The sequence below is a fragment of the Chrysemys picta genome, chromosome 18 (assembly GCF_011386835.1).
Source record: "Chrysemys picta bellii isolate R12L10 chromosome 18, ASM1138683v2, whole genome shotgun sequence".
In the NCBI taxonomy this organism is placed as follows: Eukaryota; Metazoa; Chordata; order Testudines; family Emydidae; genus Chrysemys; species Chrysemys picta.
The window spans coordinates 24,381,126-24,396,080 of record NC_088808.1 but is presented as its reverse complement, the minus strand read 5'-3'; the positions used below and the strand labels follow the sequence as shown (position 1 = coordinate 24,396,080).

At 44.0% G+C, this 14,955-nt stretch overlaps 1 protein-coding gene across 1 annotated transcript; it reads left to right on the top strand.

Annotated features, from left to right (window-relative positions):
* Positions 1–5,105: 5,105 nt before the first annotated feature.
* On the top strand, positions 5,106–14,696 carry ARPC5L (actin related protein 2/3 complex subunit 5 like). The gene is made up of 4 exons (XM_065572011.1): positions 5,106–5,354; positions 10,114–10,185; positions 10,894–11,070; positions 14,172–14,696. The coding sequence occupies exons 1-4, from the start codon at positions 5,214–5,216 to the stop codon at positions 14,232–14,234; spliced, it is 453 nt and encodes a 150-aa protein (XP_065428083.1). The 5' UTR covers positions 5,106–5,213; the 3' UTR covers positions 14,235–14,696.
* The last annotated feature ends 259 nt before the right edge of the window (positions 14,697–14,955 follow it).

The following is a 14,955-nucleotide window of genomic DNA, read 5'->3' as shown; positions in this document are numbered from 1 at the left end:
TTGTGAAGTGTAGTACTATAAACAAAGAGGCTATCATCCCTGTCAATTACAATTGAATATTATATTATGGAGGAAAAGCAATCCTGAAATACGTAGTTCTATGCATTAGTTTAATGGCTGGGATAGAGAATAAATCAAATAGTCTGACCTGTTATAAACTAATTTGGGGATAGTAAGGCATTCTCTGTATCAAACCCTTATTGTCACATAATAGGATTAATCCTACCAAAATATTTGGTTGCCTTTTTCTATCAAGGAACTTAAGTGTTTTTCTATGACTAATGAATCAAGTTTTATAGCTCCTTTCTGAGGTAGGGAAATATCCCCATTTTTAGATGGAGGAAGGGGTTGTAACAGGCATAAAGAAACTAAATGACAACTGAAGTTGTGCTAAATCTGATAGAGCTGGAAATACAAATATGTTCACTTGGGTATCACTAGACAATCTTTCCCTTTTAAGGATCCACTCCACTAGTATGGAGCAGCCATTCAACCATGGAACTTTGCTCCTAGATCAACCCCTCAACATTTTGTAGTGCACAACTCTAACAGTATTTCTGTAAACTCAGCTTGGTGGAAGGAAGTGGTGGTGTGATTATTCAGGGCGCTGTCCTAGCACTTATGTGTAGTATCATACTAACCAATCCATTAATCTAGTAGATACACTTCATTTACAGCAGGTTCTTTTTTTATTGTGCAGTAGTTGCATTAAAATCACAGCTTTCAAATCTTGATTAAAATTGTACTGACTGGTAGCTGCTCTTATTTCCCTGCAGTGTCCAACTATGCCTTTTCTATTACAAAAAAAAAGTTTGCATGAAAAAATGTTGGAAAAACAATTCATCTTGATTGCATTGATAAATGTTATCCCTTAGACTGACATGAACTTAACTGTTCCCTCATAGCTCCAAAAGACATCTTATTCTCCTCTTACGAACTGATACTCCTGGGAGAATTCTGCGCAACTGTACGTGCACAGAATTCATATCCCCTGCAGCTTTCTTTGCTTCTCTGCAGAAAAATGACTTTCTGATGGGGAAGTTGCAAGAATGGTCATGCGCTGCTCCCCAGCAGTGCGAGTAAATTGTTTTGCATGCCAGGAGCAGCCACTGGAGAGGTAAATCACTGGGGGTGGAGCTGGGGTTGCCCCAACCAGTGGCTCCTAGCCTATGCTAGGCTAGGCTGCTAGTCCTGGCTGGGCTGGGGAGGACAGGACTTCCTCTTCCCCCGCAAGGAGCAGCCAGGGCTGGGTCAGACCCACCCCCAGAAACCTCTCTGATTGCAGGAAGCTCTGCATCATCCCCCCTCTTCCTGCCCCTATTGCTCCTCAGCTGTGGGGAGGAAGGGGCCAGTGTACAGAGAGCTGCTCACCCATCCTCCCAACCCCCATGCATCTGGACCCACCTCATAGCCAGATCACCCTACCAAGCCTCACCTGCTGCACCCAGAACCTGAACACACACCTTAACATGCCTCACTCTCTGCATCTGGAGTCCCACTGCACCCAGACCCCCACAACAAGCCCCACCTCCCTGCATCTGGATCCCAGCCCTGCACTGAGACCACCCCCCACACTCAAACCCCCACCCCAACAAACCTCACCCCACCTGCACCACCCTGACTAGCTCACCACACCCAGATCCCCACCCAACCAGCCCCTGGACTCCTCCTGAGCATTCCACAACCAGACCCCCCCAGCTGAGCCCCAACCACATTCACCTGGACTTCCCTGCAGAGTCGCATTATGTCTGCACCCCTGTTCATCCAGATCTTCCTGTGATGTTAACAACAAGGAGTCTGGTGGCACCTTAAAGACTAACAGATTTATTTGGGCATAAGCTTTCGTGAGTAAAAACCTCACTTCTTCGGATGCATCCTGTGATGTTGTACTCTATATGATTTTATGAAAATACGCTAATGAGTTTAAATATGATTTAACTAGAATATGCTTCATGCAAAAGGTCTCTTGTAAGGTATCATTACAAAGTTTCTGTTGAGTGTGGTCATCCTATTTGTATAAATGTATCACTCTTGTATATGAAACTAGAAATATGAAATATAATTCTGAGGGCCTATTGTAATTATGCAAAGTGTGGGCCATTAATGGTGGTTTGGAATCTGGATGACTCCCATTAACCAGGACAATTGTCTGCAGATGGTTCTGTTTTACTTGTAAGTCTGCCTGTATACACGTGTGCTGGCAAGTGGGTAATGAAGTCTTACAGTGACGTGATCATGTCACCTGAACTGGAATCCATCTTTAACCTGGTGCTTTTCCATTGAGAAGGAGGGGGTGGAAACCCAGAGAGGGACAAAGGATTTCCGCCTTATGCAAAAGATATACAAATGGGTGGAACAGAACAAAGGGAGCAGCCATCATGAGGAATCCCCTAGCTACCACTTGAGCTGGAACAAGGGCTGTACCAGGGGAAAGGACTGTGCCCAGACTAGGAAGGTGTCCAGTCTGTGAAAGAGACTTATTGAAACATCTCTCAGGGTGAGATTTTATCTGTACTCAGTTATATTACTGAATTAGTCTTAGATTAGCGTGTTTTATTTCATTTCACCTGGTAATTCACTTTGTTCTGTCTGCTATTACTTGGAACCATTTAAATCCTACTTTCTGTATTTAATAAAATCACTTTTTATTTGTTAATTAACTCTGAGTATGTATTAATACAGGGGGGGCAAACAGCTGTGCATATCTCTCTATCAGTGTTATAGAGGGCAAACAATTTATGAGTTTGCCCTGTATAAGCTTTATACAGGGTAAAATGGATTTATTTGGGGTTTGGACCCCATTGGAAGTTGGACATCTGAGTGTTAAAGACAGGAACATTTCTGTAAGTTGCTTTCAGTTAAGCCTACAGCTGTTAGAGGATGTGGTTCAGACCCTGGGTCTGGGTTTGCAGCAGGCTAGCGGGTCTGGCTCCAACCAGGCAGGGCACTGAAGTCCTAAGCTGACGGGGCAGGAAAGCAGGGGGCAGAAGTAGTCTTGGCACATCAGTTGGCCATTCCCAAGGGGGTTTCTGTGATCCAACCTGTCACACCTCCCCCCACCAAGCTGCCTGCACCCAGATTGCCCCACACAGAACCCTATCACCCCACACCTGGATCTCCTCACACTAAGCCCCTTCACACTTGGATCCTGCTGGGCTGAACCTGCCTGCCTACATCTAGTATGCTTGGCATAGAGGGGCAGGGCCCCAGGGTGTTTCTGGGACAGGCCTGGTCCTTGTGCTGTGTCTGGGTTGGGTGCAACTTTAGCGCTGAGTCTATATCTAGATTGGCGGGGGGGGGGGGCGCACAAGGTGATCTCACACCTCTGTAGTCAGTGGCCTGTACTCCCCATTGCCATGCTGGAGCCTTCACATTTATTTATTGACAAATAAAATTTGCAGATTTTATTTTTTGGCACAGAATTCCGTCAGGACGCAGAAGCAGCAAACTGAAATGCCTGAAAGGAGGCATGTGGAGAAGCTTTACTGGAACTGAAGCTAAGCAATGGGGAACAGCATAATTCTAGCTGTAGGAAATCAGACCTCCTCCTTCCACATCTGAATATGAAATGCTGGTTCATGAGATGGTTGAACCTAGTATCGTAACTTTAAGAGGAGGGGGGGAGTAAAAATAATTTGTCATGCAAGTAAAATATTGGGTATGTGGACCTGGTATGTAAGGGGCTGGGCTACCCTAGTCCTAGATTTATTATGGTTTAGAATAGGGGTTTGCAACCTTTTTCTTTCTGAGCCTACCGCCAACATGATCTAAAAACACCACAGCCCACGTGTGCACAACTGTTTTTCTGCATATAAAAGCCAAGGCCTACATTAGTGATAGCAAGCAGGGCAATGGCATGGGGCTCCATGCCAAGCTGCTCAGGCTTTGGCTTCAGTCATAGACACCGACTCTGTGGGTGCTCTGCATCCACTGGCAGCCCAGCTCCCCTCCCCCGCTGAGCATGCTGCTTCCGCACTCCTCTGCCTATCTCCCAGCGCTTCCCAGCTATTTGGCAGCGTTAGCACGCTTGGGGGGGATGGCGCTTGGGGGAAGAGGCGAGGCCAGGGCAGGGATTTGGGGAAAGAGTTGGAATAGTGGCAGGGAGGGGTCAGAGTTGGGATGGGGACTTTGGGGGCGGGTCCTCATGGAAGGTGAGGAGGGGGGGCGGGGTCGAGCACCTACAAGAAACAGGGGAAGTCAGCACCTATGGCTTCAGCCCTTGGTGGCGGGGCTTCATCTTTCTGCCCTTGGGCCCCAGTGAGTCCAATGCCAGCTCTGCTTGGTGGAGCCCCTGAAACCTGCTCATGGGTCCCCCGGGCTCCTGGTTGAGAACTGCTGATTTAGAACAAAGTGACAGCACTCACCTCCTTACAGCAGCTTTTAGCCAACTTCTCCTTCCATTGATGACACGAAGGGTAAGGTCTGGAGTTCACTGTGGCTGTGCAATGCACTGCACCCAGCCAAGCCTTGACCTCACTCCTCTGGGCGCTTCTCTACCAGTTGCAACTGCAGCAGCGGTGGGGAGGCCTAGCTCCGGGCTGCCCCAGGGCCAGGTAGCTGCTTGCCCCAGTTGCCTGTATTTATAGGCAGGGCTCTGGTGCTGGGGGCTACACAGCTCCCAGAGTGGGGCAAACAGCACCTGCTTCTGGTAGGCTTGCCAACCCTCCAGGATCATCCTGGAGCTTCCAGCAATTAAAGATTAATCTTCAATTAAAGATTGTCAAGTAATGAAACCTCCAGGAACACAAAACTGAGAACTCCCCTAGGGCCCCATCCCTGACAGGCCCCCCAATGTGGAGCTGGCGGGGCGAGTCCTCCCCAGCGTCCACTCAGCCCCGTCTCCCCAGCGCCCCTCCCCCACGCCCGCTGTGCCCCGCCTCCCCAGAGTCCCTGCCCCTCCCCCACGTCCACTCAGCCCCGCCTCCCCAGCGCCCCTCCCCCACGCCCGCTGTGCCCCGCCTCCCCAGAGTCCCTGCCCCTCCCCCCGTCCGCTCAGCCCCGCCTCCCCAGAGTCCCTGCCCCTCCCCCACGCCCGCTGTGCCCCGCCTCTCCGAGGCCCTGCCAGTCTCGCCTCACAGCCAAGCTCCGCCTCCGCCCTTCCCGCTCCTCCACGGGCGGGCGGGGTTTCCGGTTCCGCCCCTTCCCGGAAGCGGCGCGCGGGGCTCGCGGACGCTCGAGGCTGCGAGGCGAAGCGAAGCGGCCTCTCCGCCGGCATGGCCCGGAACACGCTCTCCTCGCGCTTCCGCCGCCTGGACATCGACGAGTACGACGAGAACAAGTTCGTGGAGGAGCCGGACGAGGCGGCGGCGGCCGAGCCGGACCCGGTTCCCGAGGTGGAGGCGCTGCTGAGGCAATATCCTTCTGGGGAGCCCCGGGCCCGGCGCCGCGCCCGGCGGCCCCACAGGCTGCAGGGCCCCGCTTCCGGGGAGTGGGGCGCCGGGCCCAGGCTGCGGGGGGCTGCGGGGGAGGGTCGGGGAGCGGAGCGAGCCATGTGCGGGGCTGCTCCGGGGCGGCGGTTTGACAACACCTGTCTCTGCAGAGCTCGTGCAGGAAATGGGGTTTCACGGCATGTCGCCGCCTCGCTGAATCGAATCCGCGCCAGGCCGTTGTGGTCTGTGCTGCTGCTGGGGCTAGAAAACTGTCCGGCCTCTTAGTCTGGAGTGTGACACGGCGTCTGTTCTAGCAGTGTCCCGGGGGAGCCCCTGGGAGGGTGCAGAGAACAAGCTGGTGAAGGGGAGGCCGGACAGAGATTCAATGTTCATTTTTTTTTGTAGTTGCAAAGAAAACTGTAAACCCATCCAAAGTGTAATCCCAGCAGTGATGTCTGCCTGAGGTTGCAGAAAGCCTGAAACAATAGCTCTGATGTGTGAACTGAAGCATTCCTTTCACTGGGTCCTACTCAGATGACGCTGATGATACTTTAAAAGTCAATATTATTAGCTGTTACTTTGCTCAGAAAAGCATGTATTAGAATGTGTATCCTGTTATGAAGATTTACTGTTACTCTGAGGGGGATTTTCAAAGGAACACTTGGCAGAAAGTTAGCTAACTCACAGTTGACTTTCCATAAGTATAGGATGCCTAACTACCATTTGTACTGTTGAAAATCTCTCCTTTAGCAACAGTTTATATTGCATATGTCTTTTAACACCACACAGTCCATGGTTGCAGTGTGGGCATTATTGCCTTTATAGCCTTAAAGGGGGTGAGGGTCTCATCTTTCAAAATTGAGTGTGAAACATGCATTTCCCAAAGTGCTTTGTAAATTTAGTCATGAATATAAATTTGGTGAGATTAAGTAGCTGTGCACAACTGAAAATACCTATAATTGGAGAAGTGTTAAAAGTATAATTTTTGATCTGTTCTGAGGTATTCCTTAATGTTCCTAGGTATGACTCATTTACATAATTCCCTTATAACATCTGTTTAAAGCTAAAAATGCTTGGCTCCCCAAAATGTTATCTTAACCCATTTCTCCTTTTTTTAATCTTTGCCTTTTTCTGGCCAGTTTCATGAGTTCTAATATCCATCGCACTTTCTGTTTACAATAAATAATTATTTTGCTCATCTTTATATGATACAGTTTGCAAAATTGAAAACTCCACTTGGCTGATAAAGAAAAGAAAGCAGCAAACCTGGGAAATGAAAGCAAGCCCTAGATTATGCTTTAACTTTGATTAAGATTGGTATCTCTTTGCCTGTGGAATTCTAACCAGATCCTGAAATCTGAAAGAACCTGATTTATAGTTGCGGGTACTAGCTTTGCATATTGCAACACCAACAATTCTGTCATTTTTAGCAGTTTATGAAAGGGGATTATGTGAGATCTGATCTCAATTTTTGTATCAGTTGGTTGTAATTCATAGTTTATATTGAATTGTTGATAGAAACATTGGAAGCAAATTAAGTTACCTAATTAGGGGCTGCAGACAGAAGTGGACAGAGAGCCTTATATAGAAGGAGAATGTTCCATTGCCTCATCCCATTTCTGAAATAATTTTTCAAGTAGGACAGTGTGTTTTGAAGTGAGTTAATTGAGCCAAATGGATGTAAATGTGCTTAAAATAACTCTGCCACCAGCCACACTGGGACCTAACCCAGATTATTCCTTTTATTAAGGTTCCTGTTCAGAAGATGAAAGCAAGGAGGCTCCTTGACACAATATGTTTTTAAAATGAAGCCTACAACAAGTGTAGGGGGGAGAGAGAGCAGGATGGCCTCTGACTGGGAGGAGAAATAGTAGTTGTAGTTTGTCTGTGCATCTTAGAAAATACCAGTTGGAGTTGTGCAGATCTTTTTTCACAGTGTAACCCAGAGTAAAGTGCTTGATAGCCTGGGAGGCTTATGTCTTCCACCCACAGGCTTGCACCCATCACTAATTAGTGACTGCTTTACCACATGTGGAGATGACAAAGTTCATTCTCCCCATTCACTGCTCAACCTGTTAAAAGATGATAATTGTGGTGGTTTCTGTGATGTGGGACTTCTCTTCATTAGGGGGCTGGACTAAGCCCCACCAAATCATTTCAGATTGGTCTGAACAGCCATCAGACCTGGGCTGGATTCTAGTCTGTCATCTAAAGATGCCAGGATTTGTATCTCATTACCAATCCTCTGAGCTATCTTGTATCCATATTATGTAGTTAAGATTCTGTCGCTGTAAAAATTAAATTAGGCAGCAGGCCAATAAACTATTCTATGTTGTATAATTTGATTAGTAACTATGTGCTGATCCCTTTATATTGATCAGAATTCTTCCTGAGTGGCAGCTGTCACTTGGGCTGCTCTTCCTCACCAAATAAGATCGTTCATGAAGTCCTCCAAGATGCACTTTTCTATCTGAACAAGTGTTGGGAATGACTGAATTAACTATTTTATGGCAGCATTATTTCTTACCCCCAACTTCATATTTGGGTTTAACACAGGACTGGCATGTATTTCAGAGAGGGGCTCTGCTATTAATTAAGTAGATTAATTCATTAACATCCTGCTGTTACGTGTATTTATAAGCATGATAGAAATGAATAGCAAATTATTTGAGTTTTCCAGTTATAGTTGCCAGTATACCAAGTTACTTTTTAGGTGACTTGTCCCCCTGGATGCCATTCTTGTTACTTGGCATCCCTGGAACTGAGCAAATGAGAATGTTGGATTGTAAGGTCAGATGGTTCCATAGCTCAGTTTGAATAACTGAGAACAAGGCTTTGCTGATTTGCAAGGTTTTAGGTTTTGTGTGGTGAATGAGGAGGTTTCTGTTTTTATAACAGTGAAGTCTTGTCGGCTTTAGTTTAACTTACAAAGGATTTCCTGTCACCTCAGATGTGAACTATTGCTTTAAAAATGATAAGTGAAGAGGAAATTGACCTTGAAGCAAAATGAGCATTTGTTTGCAATCCTTCATGCTGTGCTGTCGGGCTTTAACAGTCTTACTCTTGCGGTGTAGTTTCAGGGCTTGGGATCACAAAGTTAATTAAAATCATTGTGAACATAAATCTGGTGCTGATTTCTTTGGAATCTTTTATTCATTTTCAAATTTCTATTTAATTGCCTGATACTTGCGACTTCTTACTGTACAGTATAGAATTCCCTAAACTACCCAGCTCCATTACCGTAATTTGACTTATGTAGAAAAGATAACATCTCTTCATTGGCAAAGCTCAGGTTTCCATACTCTCCTCCTGGGGGAGGATAAACTTTTTAATGCTGTTTCCTGAGATTCTCTACTGCATTTCAGTATCTTTTCCTGTGCATCTATAGCTACGTTTAGGATTTGCAGGAGACCGGATTGGATGCCTCCCAGATGAGGTATGCATGCATTCCCTTTCATAAATAGATCTGTGTAATCTGAATCTTTCCCATGCTGTCAAATATTGCTTAGGATACAACCAAGGCTCTACTATCTCTGTCTAGCCTGGTCTGCTTCTTGCATGTCTTCTATGTTGTTAAATCCCATAATTTTCTTTCTACATACTGTTCAATGGAGGGATTCTTTTGGTTGATTCCTCTTAATGTTTCTTGAGTTGCCCATAGCAGATGCTCAGGCTTCATTCTTAACACATGTTCGATATTTTCATCTTCTTCTATGGGTAACTTTGTAGATAAGGAGTAGTTCAACTCTGATTAATCTTGTCATTTGTAATAAATTCATTCCATTTAATATTTAGTATTTTCCTGGGGCATTTGTTTTCAAAGGCATTTAGATATTTGTCTGTAGCTTTGGTGGATTTCCGCCTCCAGAACCATATGCAAGGTAAAAATGACATTTGAGTTAAAGTTGTAGTTTGGTTTTGAAAAGACTAAATCTTGTTTAAGCTGGTAAATGCAGCTGCCATCTTGCCAATTTATGACATTTTCTTCTGGATATCCCCAGTGGACATGTTTTTATTTTTACAGCTAATCTAACATGGCTTCCTTCTGGACGCTGAGCTCTTACCCACCTACTTTGTGAATTCTAGCTTTAGGAGCTGTGAAAATCCTGCATGCCCTTTCTCAGCAAAACCCTGTTGAAAGAATTGGGAATGCTTTCTGACTGAAGACAGGGTAAGACCCTTTTTAGATTGTGTGCGTGTGTGTTCAGTTTACATGGACCCTGAGCTCCATAACGCTATTTTGGAATTTCAGTGTCTACACAGTATCCACTGTGCTCTTTCTAAGTAATGTAATTTCTGTGGCAAGCTGGGATATCTCTGAGTTCATGGTGATGCTCAGCCATTATTGTGTACAGTATGGATAGTATTTAGAAACAGTGGTAAGAGTAAAGATCTGTTGACCGTGAACTGAGTTTCCTTTTGATGTGCACACTTTGACACTCTACTTTGCTACTACAACGTCTTTTTGAAATCAAGTATTTTGTATTACAAAGCAAATTGTGGTGATCTTTAGAATTCTCAAAAGGCTATTCACAATAGTCTTAGCTATATTAAAAATGAGGGATATGACAGCCTTATCAGAAGGTGTGGTATGTTGCTACAGTTGATCCTTGCTTCCTGTTTCCACTATCTCGAGTTAGGTGTGTTGGAATATCCAATGCTCTGAACTGTCCTTTATAGAATGCTTATTAATCATCTTTAAAATATCTAAACAATTTGGGTCCTTGACTTGCTGTGCTGCACAGGTGATATGCTCCAAGCTTTCCACACAGCCTTAAGGAATTCTCCCTTGAACACGAAGAACCAAGCAATAAAGGTAAATGGAGCCTCTGGGTTTCTAATTGTGTGACTGTTAGTTCACCTTAGGTGCCGACACACTGATCCTTATAGACCTGGCTATGGAGTATTAGTACACTTTAAAATAACATTTCTCTGAAAATATAAATAGCTGATCATTAATAACCTATTATGTGAACCACTTGTAAAATGTATATGCTGTATATTTGTACTTAGACACCCTTGATTAGTGACTGCTTCTGTTCGGTGGCTGGACCTTTACTATGCAAATTCTAGGAGAAGAATATTAGAAGCTATCCAATATATGTGGCTTCTCCACCTTGGTGCACACACCTGGCTGGATGGAGTGGGATAGCAAGTTTATGCTAGGGCATAGCAAGTGGGAGAAACTTGCTGCTAAGATACTTACAAGTCTGGTCCACTGACCCACCAAATCCCATCATGTTTTCTCAGAAGGAAATACTGACCCTTTTCAATCCTTAATGTTTAAAGAAGTTGGTTCTTAAATGCTCCTAACTACTGAAATTTAAAATGGTAAAACTAAAGCCTGATGGTTCACAAACTGACATAGCCTTTTATATCCAGCTGACAGTTCCATTGCATGTTATCTGTTAGGCAGAAGTCATTAGCTGAGTAAATGTGCATTTTGGATACAGTTAAGATTTTGCTGTTTTTGCTCTTTGGGTCAATAGGTTCTGATGTCATTTTACTTCTCTTGTTGTTGCAGGAACGGGCCCAGGGAGTGGTGCTTAAGGTCCTGACATCCTTTAAAAGCAGTGAGATAGAACAGGCAGTAAACTCGTTAGACAGAAATGGTATTGACTTGTTAATGAAGTACGTTTATAAAGGATTTGAAAAGCCAACAGAAAATAGCAGTGCAATATTACTTCAATGGCATGAAAAGGTATGTCTCTTTTTCAGTGCTGCCTAAACATGAAGTCACAGTTCAGTAGGATCATTGGTGGAAATCTTCTGAGTTTCTAAATGCTCTATGAAACAGTACCTATGCAGAATCATATAATATAATTGTGGTCAGTGGAGGTGCTGGAGGAGGAATCTGATGACAGGGCTACACTGTTTGGGAATTCATTTCCCTACTGGTCTGCCAGAGCTTGGATTCATTAACTCTTAGTAGGCTTCAAAGTCCATCTTTTCTTGCAGCCATTTAGGAAGGTTGGGAGTCCATGGAAGGAGGAATAAGGTGGAAGTATTATGATGTAGATGTAGTTGGGTAGAGTGGTATATTTTTCTTTGTGGTAGAATCTACCAACTAGGAACTTGTAAACGGAGACTTGATTATTCAAAGTATTAGACTGGGAAAGTGATTTTTCTAATCCGGTGTCTATGTAGTGCGAGGTGCATAGGCCTCTGGATATGTGCTAGAGAAATACACACCTGTCAGAGCTTTCACCTGTCGTACTCCCATAAATTGGCATCTGGATGCACAAGACTGAGCAGTGATCGTTGCACAATTCTAACTTGCAAGAGAAACTCTTGTGAAGTCTTGCAACAGAAAAGCTCCTACTTGGATCCACACTCCACCTTAGAGTTCAAGTATGGAATGACTGCTCTGACGTGTACTATCCTGAGGCAAAGATCCCCTATGGAATGGCTGTTCTGTGATCCTACAAGGGTGTGGTGAGGGCCTTGCTGCCAACAGACTGTTTTGACACTTTCCTTCCTGCCACCCCTGGGTAGGGTGCATGTTTGAGCAGGTATAGGTCTGTATGGAATGATTGTTCAGCCCCTCTCCCAAGGGTAGAGTGTAGGTCTGAGTGTGGAACAACTGTCTTGAAAAGTCTATTTAAAGAAAGGAATCTCTTTAAATTCAGGGTACATCTACAACCGCACAAGGGATGTGTTCAGACCTTGAAGGCTTTGCCCTTTGGGCATGGACACACACATTTGCTGATACCAACACAGCAGTGATACTTCGTAACTGCACTGAAGACTTCTGCAGCTGCCACTTGCTTTGCAGAATGTCAAATGTGGGGGTGGGAGGAGATGCTGTCATGAGAACATGTCAAAGAACATATTTCTGCTTGCTTTTTGTTTCCAATGAAAATGATGGTTTCTGGCTATTATGGATTGGTGGCCCACGGTGTATGAAATTACCCAGCATACTGCCTTGGCTGGGGAACTGTTACCACGCAGAGTATGCAGCCAAATGTAAAAACAGCCTACACACAGCACCAGACTTCGAAAGGAATGAGGCAGTTCTGAAGTAGACTTGGCCCTGTTTCCAAACTGAAGCTTTGCTTGCATTTTACTTTATGGTACTACTGGTATGAAGAGTTATTCATTCATGGTGAGAGGAGTCATCTGTCTAGTCCTTTGAGATCTAGCACTCCCTTTCAGTACCTTTCACATTCGTGTCAGCCCAGCTTTAGCAATAGATATAGAAACCATTCTCCGTTGTGACTTGGGTTCAAGTGGGTAAAAACGTATGAATTCTTACACACCCAGCTTGTGCATTACACACAGGCTCTCCCACACCTCTCTTAGATAGATGCCTCAATTATAACATTGCACTTTCTAAGAGCAGCAGATGTTTGACACTAGTACTCCCTGCTCCAGGTTCTTAGGTTGTAATACTTCATAGGCTGCATTTTTATTGCATCTGTCAATTTAGTCTGCTAGTCTTAATTACATACATATATAGCTGTTTCTCCCAATCACTAGTATATCTACCTTTTAGACCCTAATGTAGGTACATTTTGGTTTGTTTGTACACAGGGTATGGAACTTAGACTAAAAACAAAAGAACCTTGTTTCCAGTCAGAACTATGGCAGGTGACAGATTCTGTAGTTGTGGTAATGTCATACAAAGTTTTATTAATATGTCCAGTGGAATTGGTGATAGCTTTGTTGTCTGTCCTAGAGTCTTTCTGCACCATCCCCTTAAATTTGAATGGTTTACAGGATGTCACTAGGTTACTGTCTGACAGTAATGTCTCCCTTAAGTGTCCTTGGGCTCTCTGATAATACAATAGCTTGTCTTACAGAACCAGGCTGCCTCAGATACTTGAGAACCTCGCAGTCTTCATTCTACCTATCACAACACTCTTGTGAAGAGTGAGATTATTATCCCCATGGTACAGATGGGGGAACTGAGGCATAGAGACTAAAGATTTGCCCAAGGTCCTGAAGGAAGTCAGGGCAGATTTGGGAATTGAATCCAGGTCAAAAATCCCAGTTTAGCACCCTAACCACTAGCTCATCTCTCCTTGGTGATTTGGGGAATAAGTTGTACCAGGGCCTAAAGAGTATAAACATAATGCTTGTTACCACCAGAAGTTAAATTGTTCTGTAAGATCACAACTGCAGGAGGTACCTGCACAGACTTTAGGTGAAAGCTTAATGTAACTTAAATAGTTCTATTAGGGTTAAATAATTTCCTGTTTCTACTAATGTTGTTAAGAAGTTGTGATAAACGTCCAGTAATATGTTCCCAATGTTTGGCTTTAGAGTGTCTTTTCCAAAAATGGCTGCAGTTGCTGCTGACCCAATGTTCAACTCTTGAACCAGTAGCATAATGCCAAACTGTTCTGCTTCCTTGGTAACACTAATACTAGACCCTGTGGGCATATTTCCTTTCTAGTGTGTCTGAAAGTGAGATTCCACAAAACGAAAACTGCTGTTTCTGCTTCATGTTCATTTGCAGATTTGTTACCCTATCATTTTCAGAAGAATTAACTTAAGCAGTAATGTTAATTCCAGCACCTATTAAGGAAATATATTTTTCATTAAGGAACCTTTTTTAAACTACTTCAAAGATTTAAGAGCAAGAAAATGTAAAGTAAGAAGTAAATGCTTAAATAGTGAATAATGTCTGAATTTCAGGAGCTCTAGCAACACATGGAAAAGTGAACTATATACTGCTTGGTGTTACAATTAAGTACAGAAATGAGGTTAGCTAATATCTGCTGTTATGTTTGAGATGCCTTGTGTGTGTAATGGTGTGATTTGATGTGTAATATCTATCTCCTTTTCCCACCCTTACAGGCACTAGCGGTAGGTGGACTAGGTTCCATAGTAAGAGTTCTTACAGCAAGAAAGACTGTTTAAAAGACTATTAACTTGAACCAAGATGAACAGTTTTGGACTCCGAAGAAAGAATTAGCGGAAGCGACACTGGTCCATCTTTCTAGACATTGCAATCTACTGAAACTTTGGAAACCTCTGGAATGCTTCTAATTTTAAAGGTTGGGGAAAAGATTAAATATTACTGTGTTTTCTGACTATCAAATATAGGAGCTGAGACATTCTGATCCCTTGTTTAAAGGTAAAGCAGAAGGCAGAAATTCTGCTCTCATTACGGTAAGGGGAGAGGTAATTAAATCCTGTGTGTATTGCTTATTTAAAAGAAGAGGTGCTGTGGCTTCAGTAGACACAATTGACTGGTTTCTGGGTGGGGGGAAATGTTTATTTGAAAGGGGACTTTGTACATACAATCACAGGACGAGCTGGACTACTGGTTTGGTTTCATTGTAAAGTGCCTGCTGCATCAATAAAGCTCTTGGATTGTAAGAGTCAAATAACTTAATTTTACAATTTAGATAAATGCCCTTGATTCAAAGGCAAATTAGTACTGAAATAGTCCTGGTGTAGGATCCCACCTCCACATTGTATTGTGCTCCTGTTTACATCTACACCACCTTGACTGTCTCTAAAGGACATGCTTTAAACTAGGGCACCTTTTCTTAAATGGACTGAATGAGCACCTCTAACTGTACCTTTGCCTCACTCTGTGTTTACTTGAATGTTTTCTTTCTAGCCCTGATTTAAT

Excerpts from the sequence above, each read along its gene's own strand:
- ARPC5L (XM_065572011.1), top strand. The coding sequence starts at position 5,214 with ATGGCCCGGAACACGCTCTCCTCGCGCTTCCGCCGCCTGGACATCGAC. Across the intron at positions 10,186-10,893 it reads CGAAGAACCAAGCAATAAAG|GAACGGGCCCAGGGAGTGGT; the intron begins GTAAATGGAGCC and ends TTGTTGTTGCAG. Across the intron at positions 11,071-14,171 it reads TACTTCAATGGCATGAAAAG|GCACTAGCGGTAGGTGGACT; the intron begins GTATGTCTCTTT and ends CCACCCTTACAG.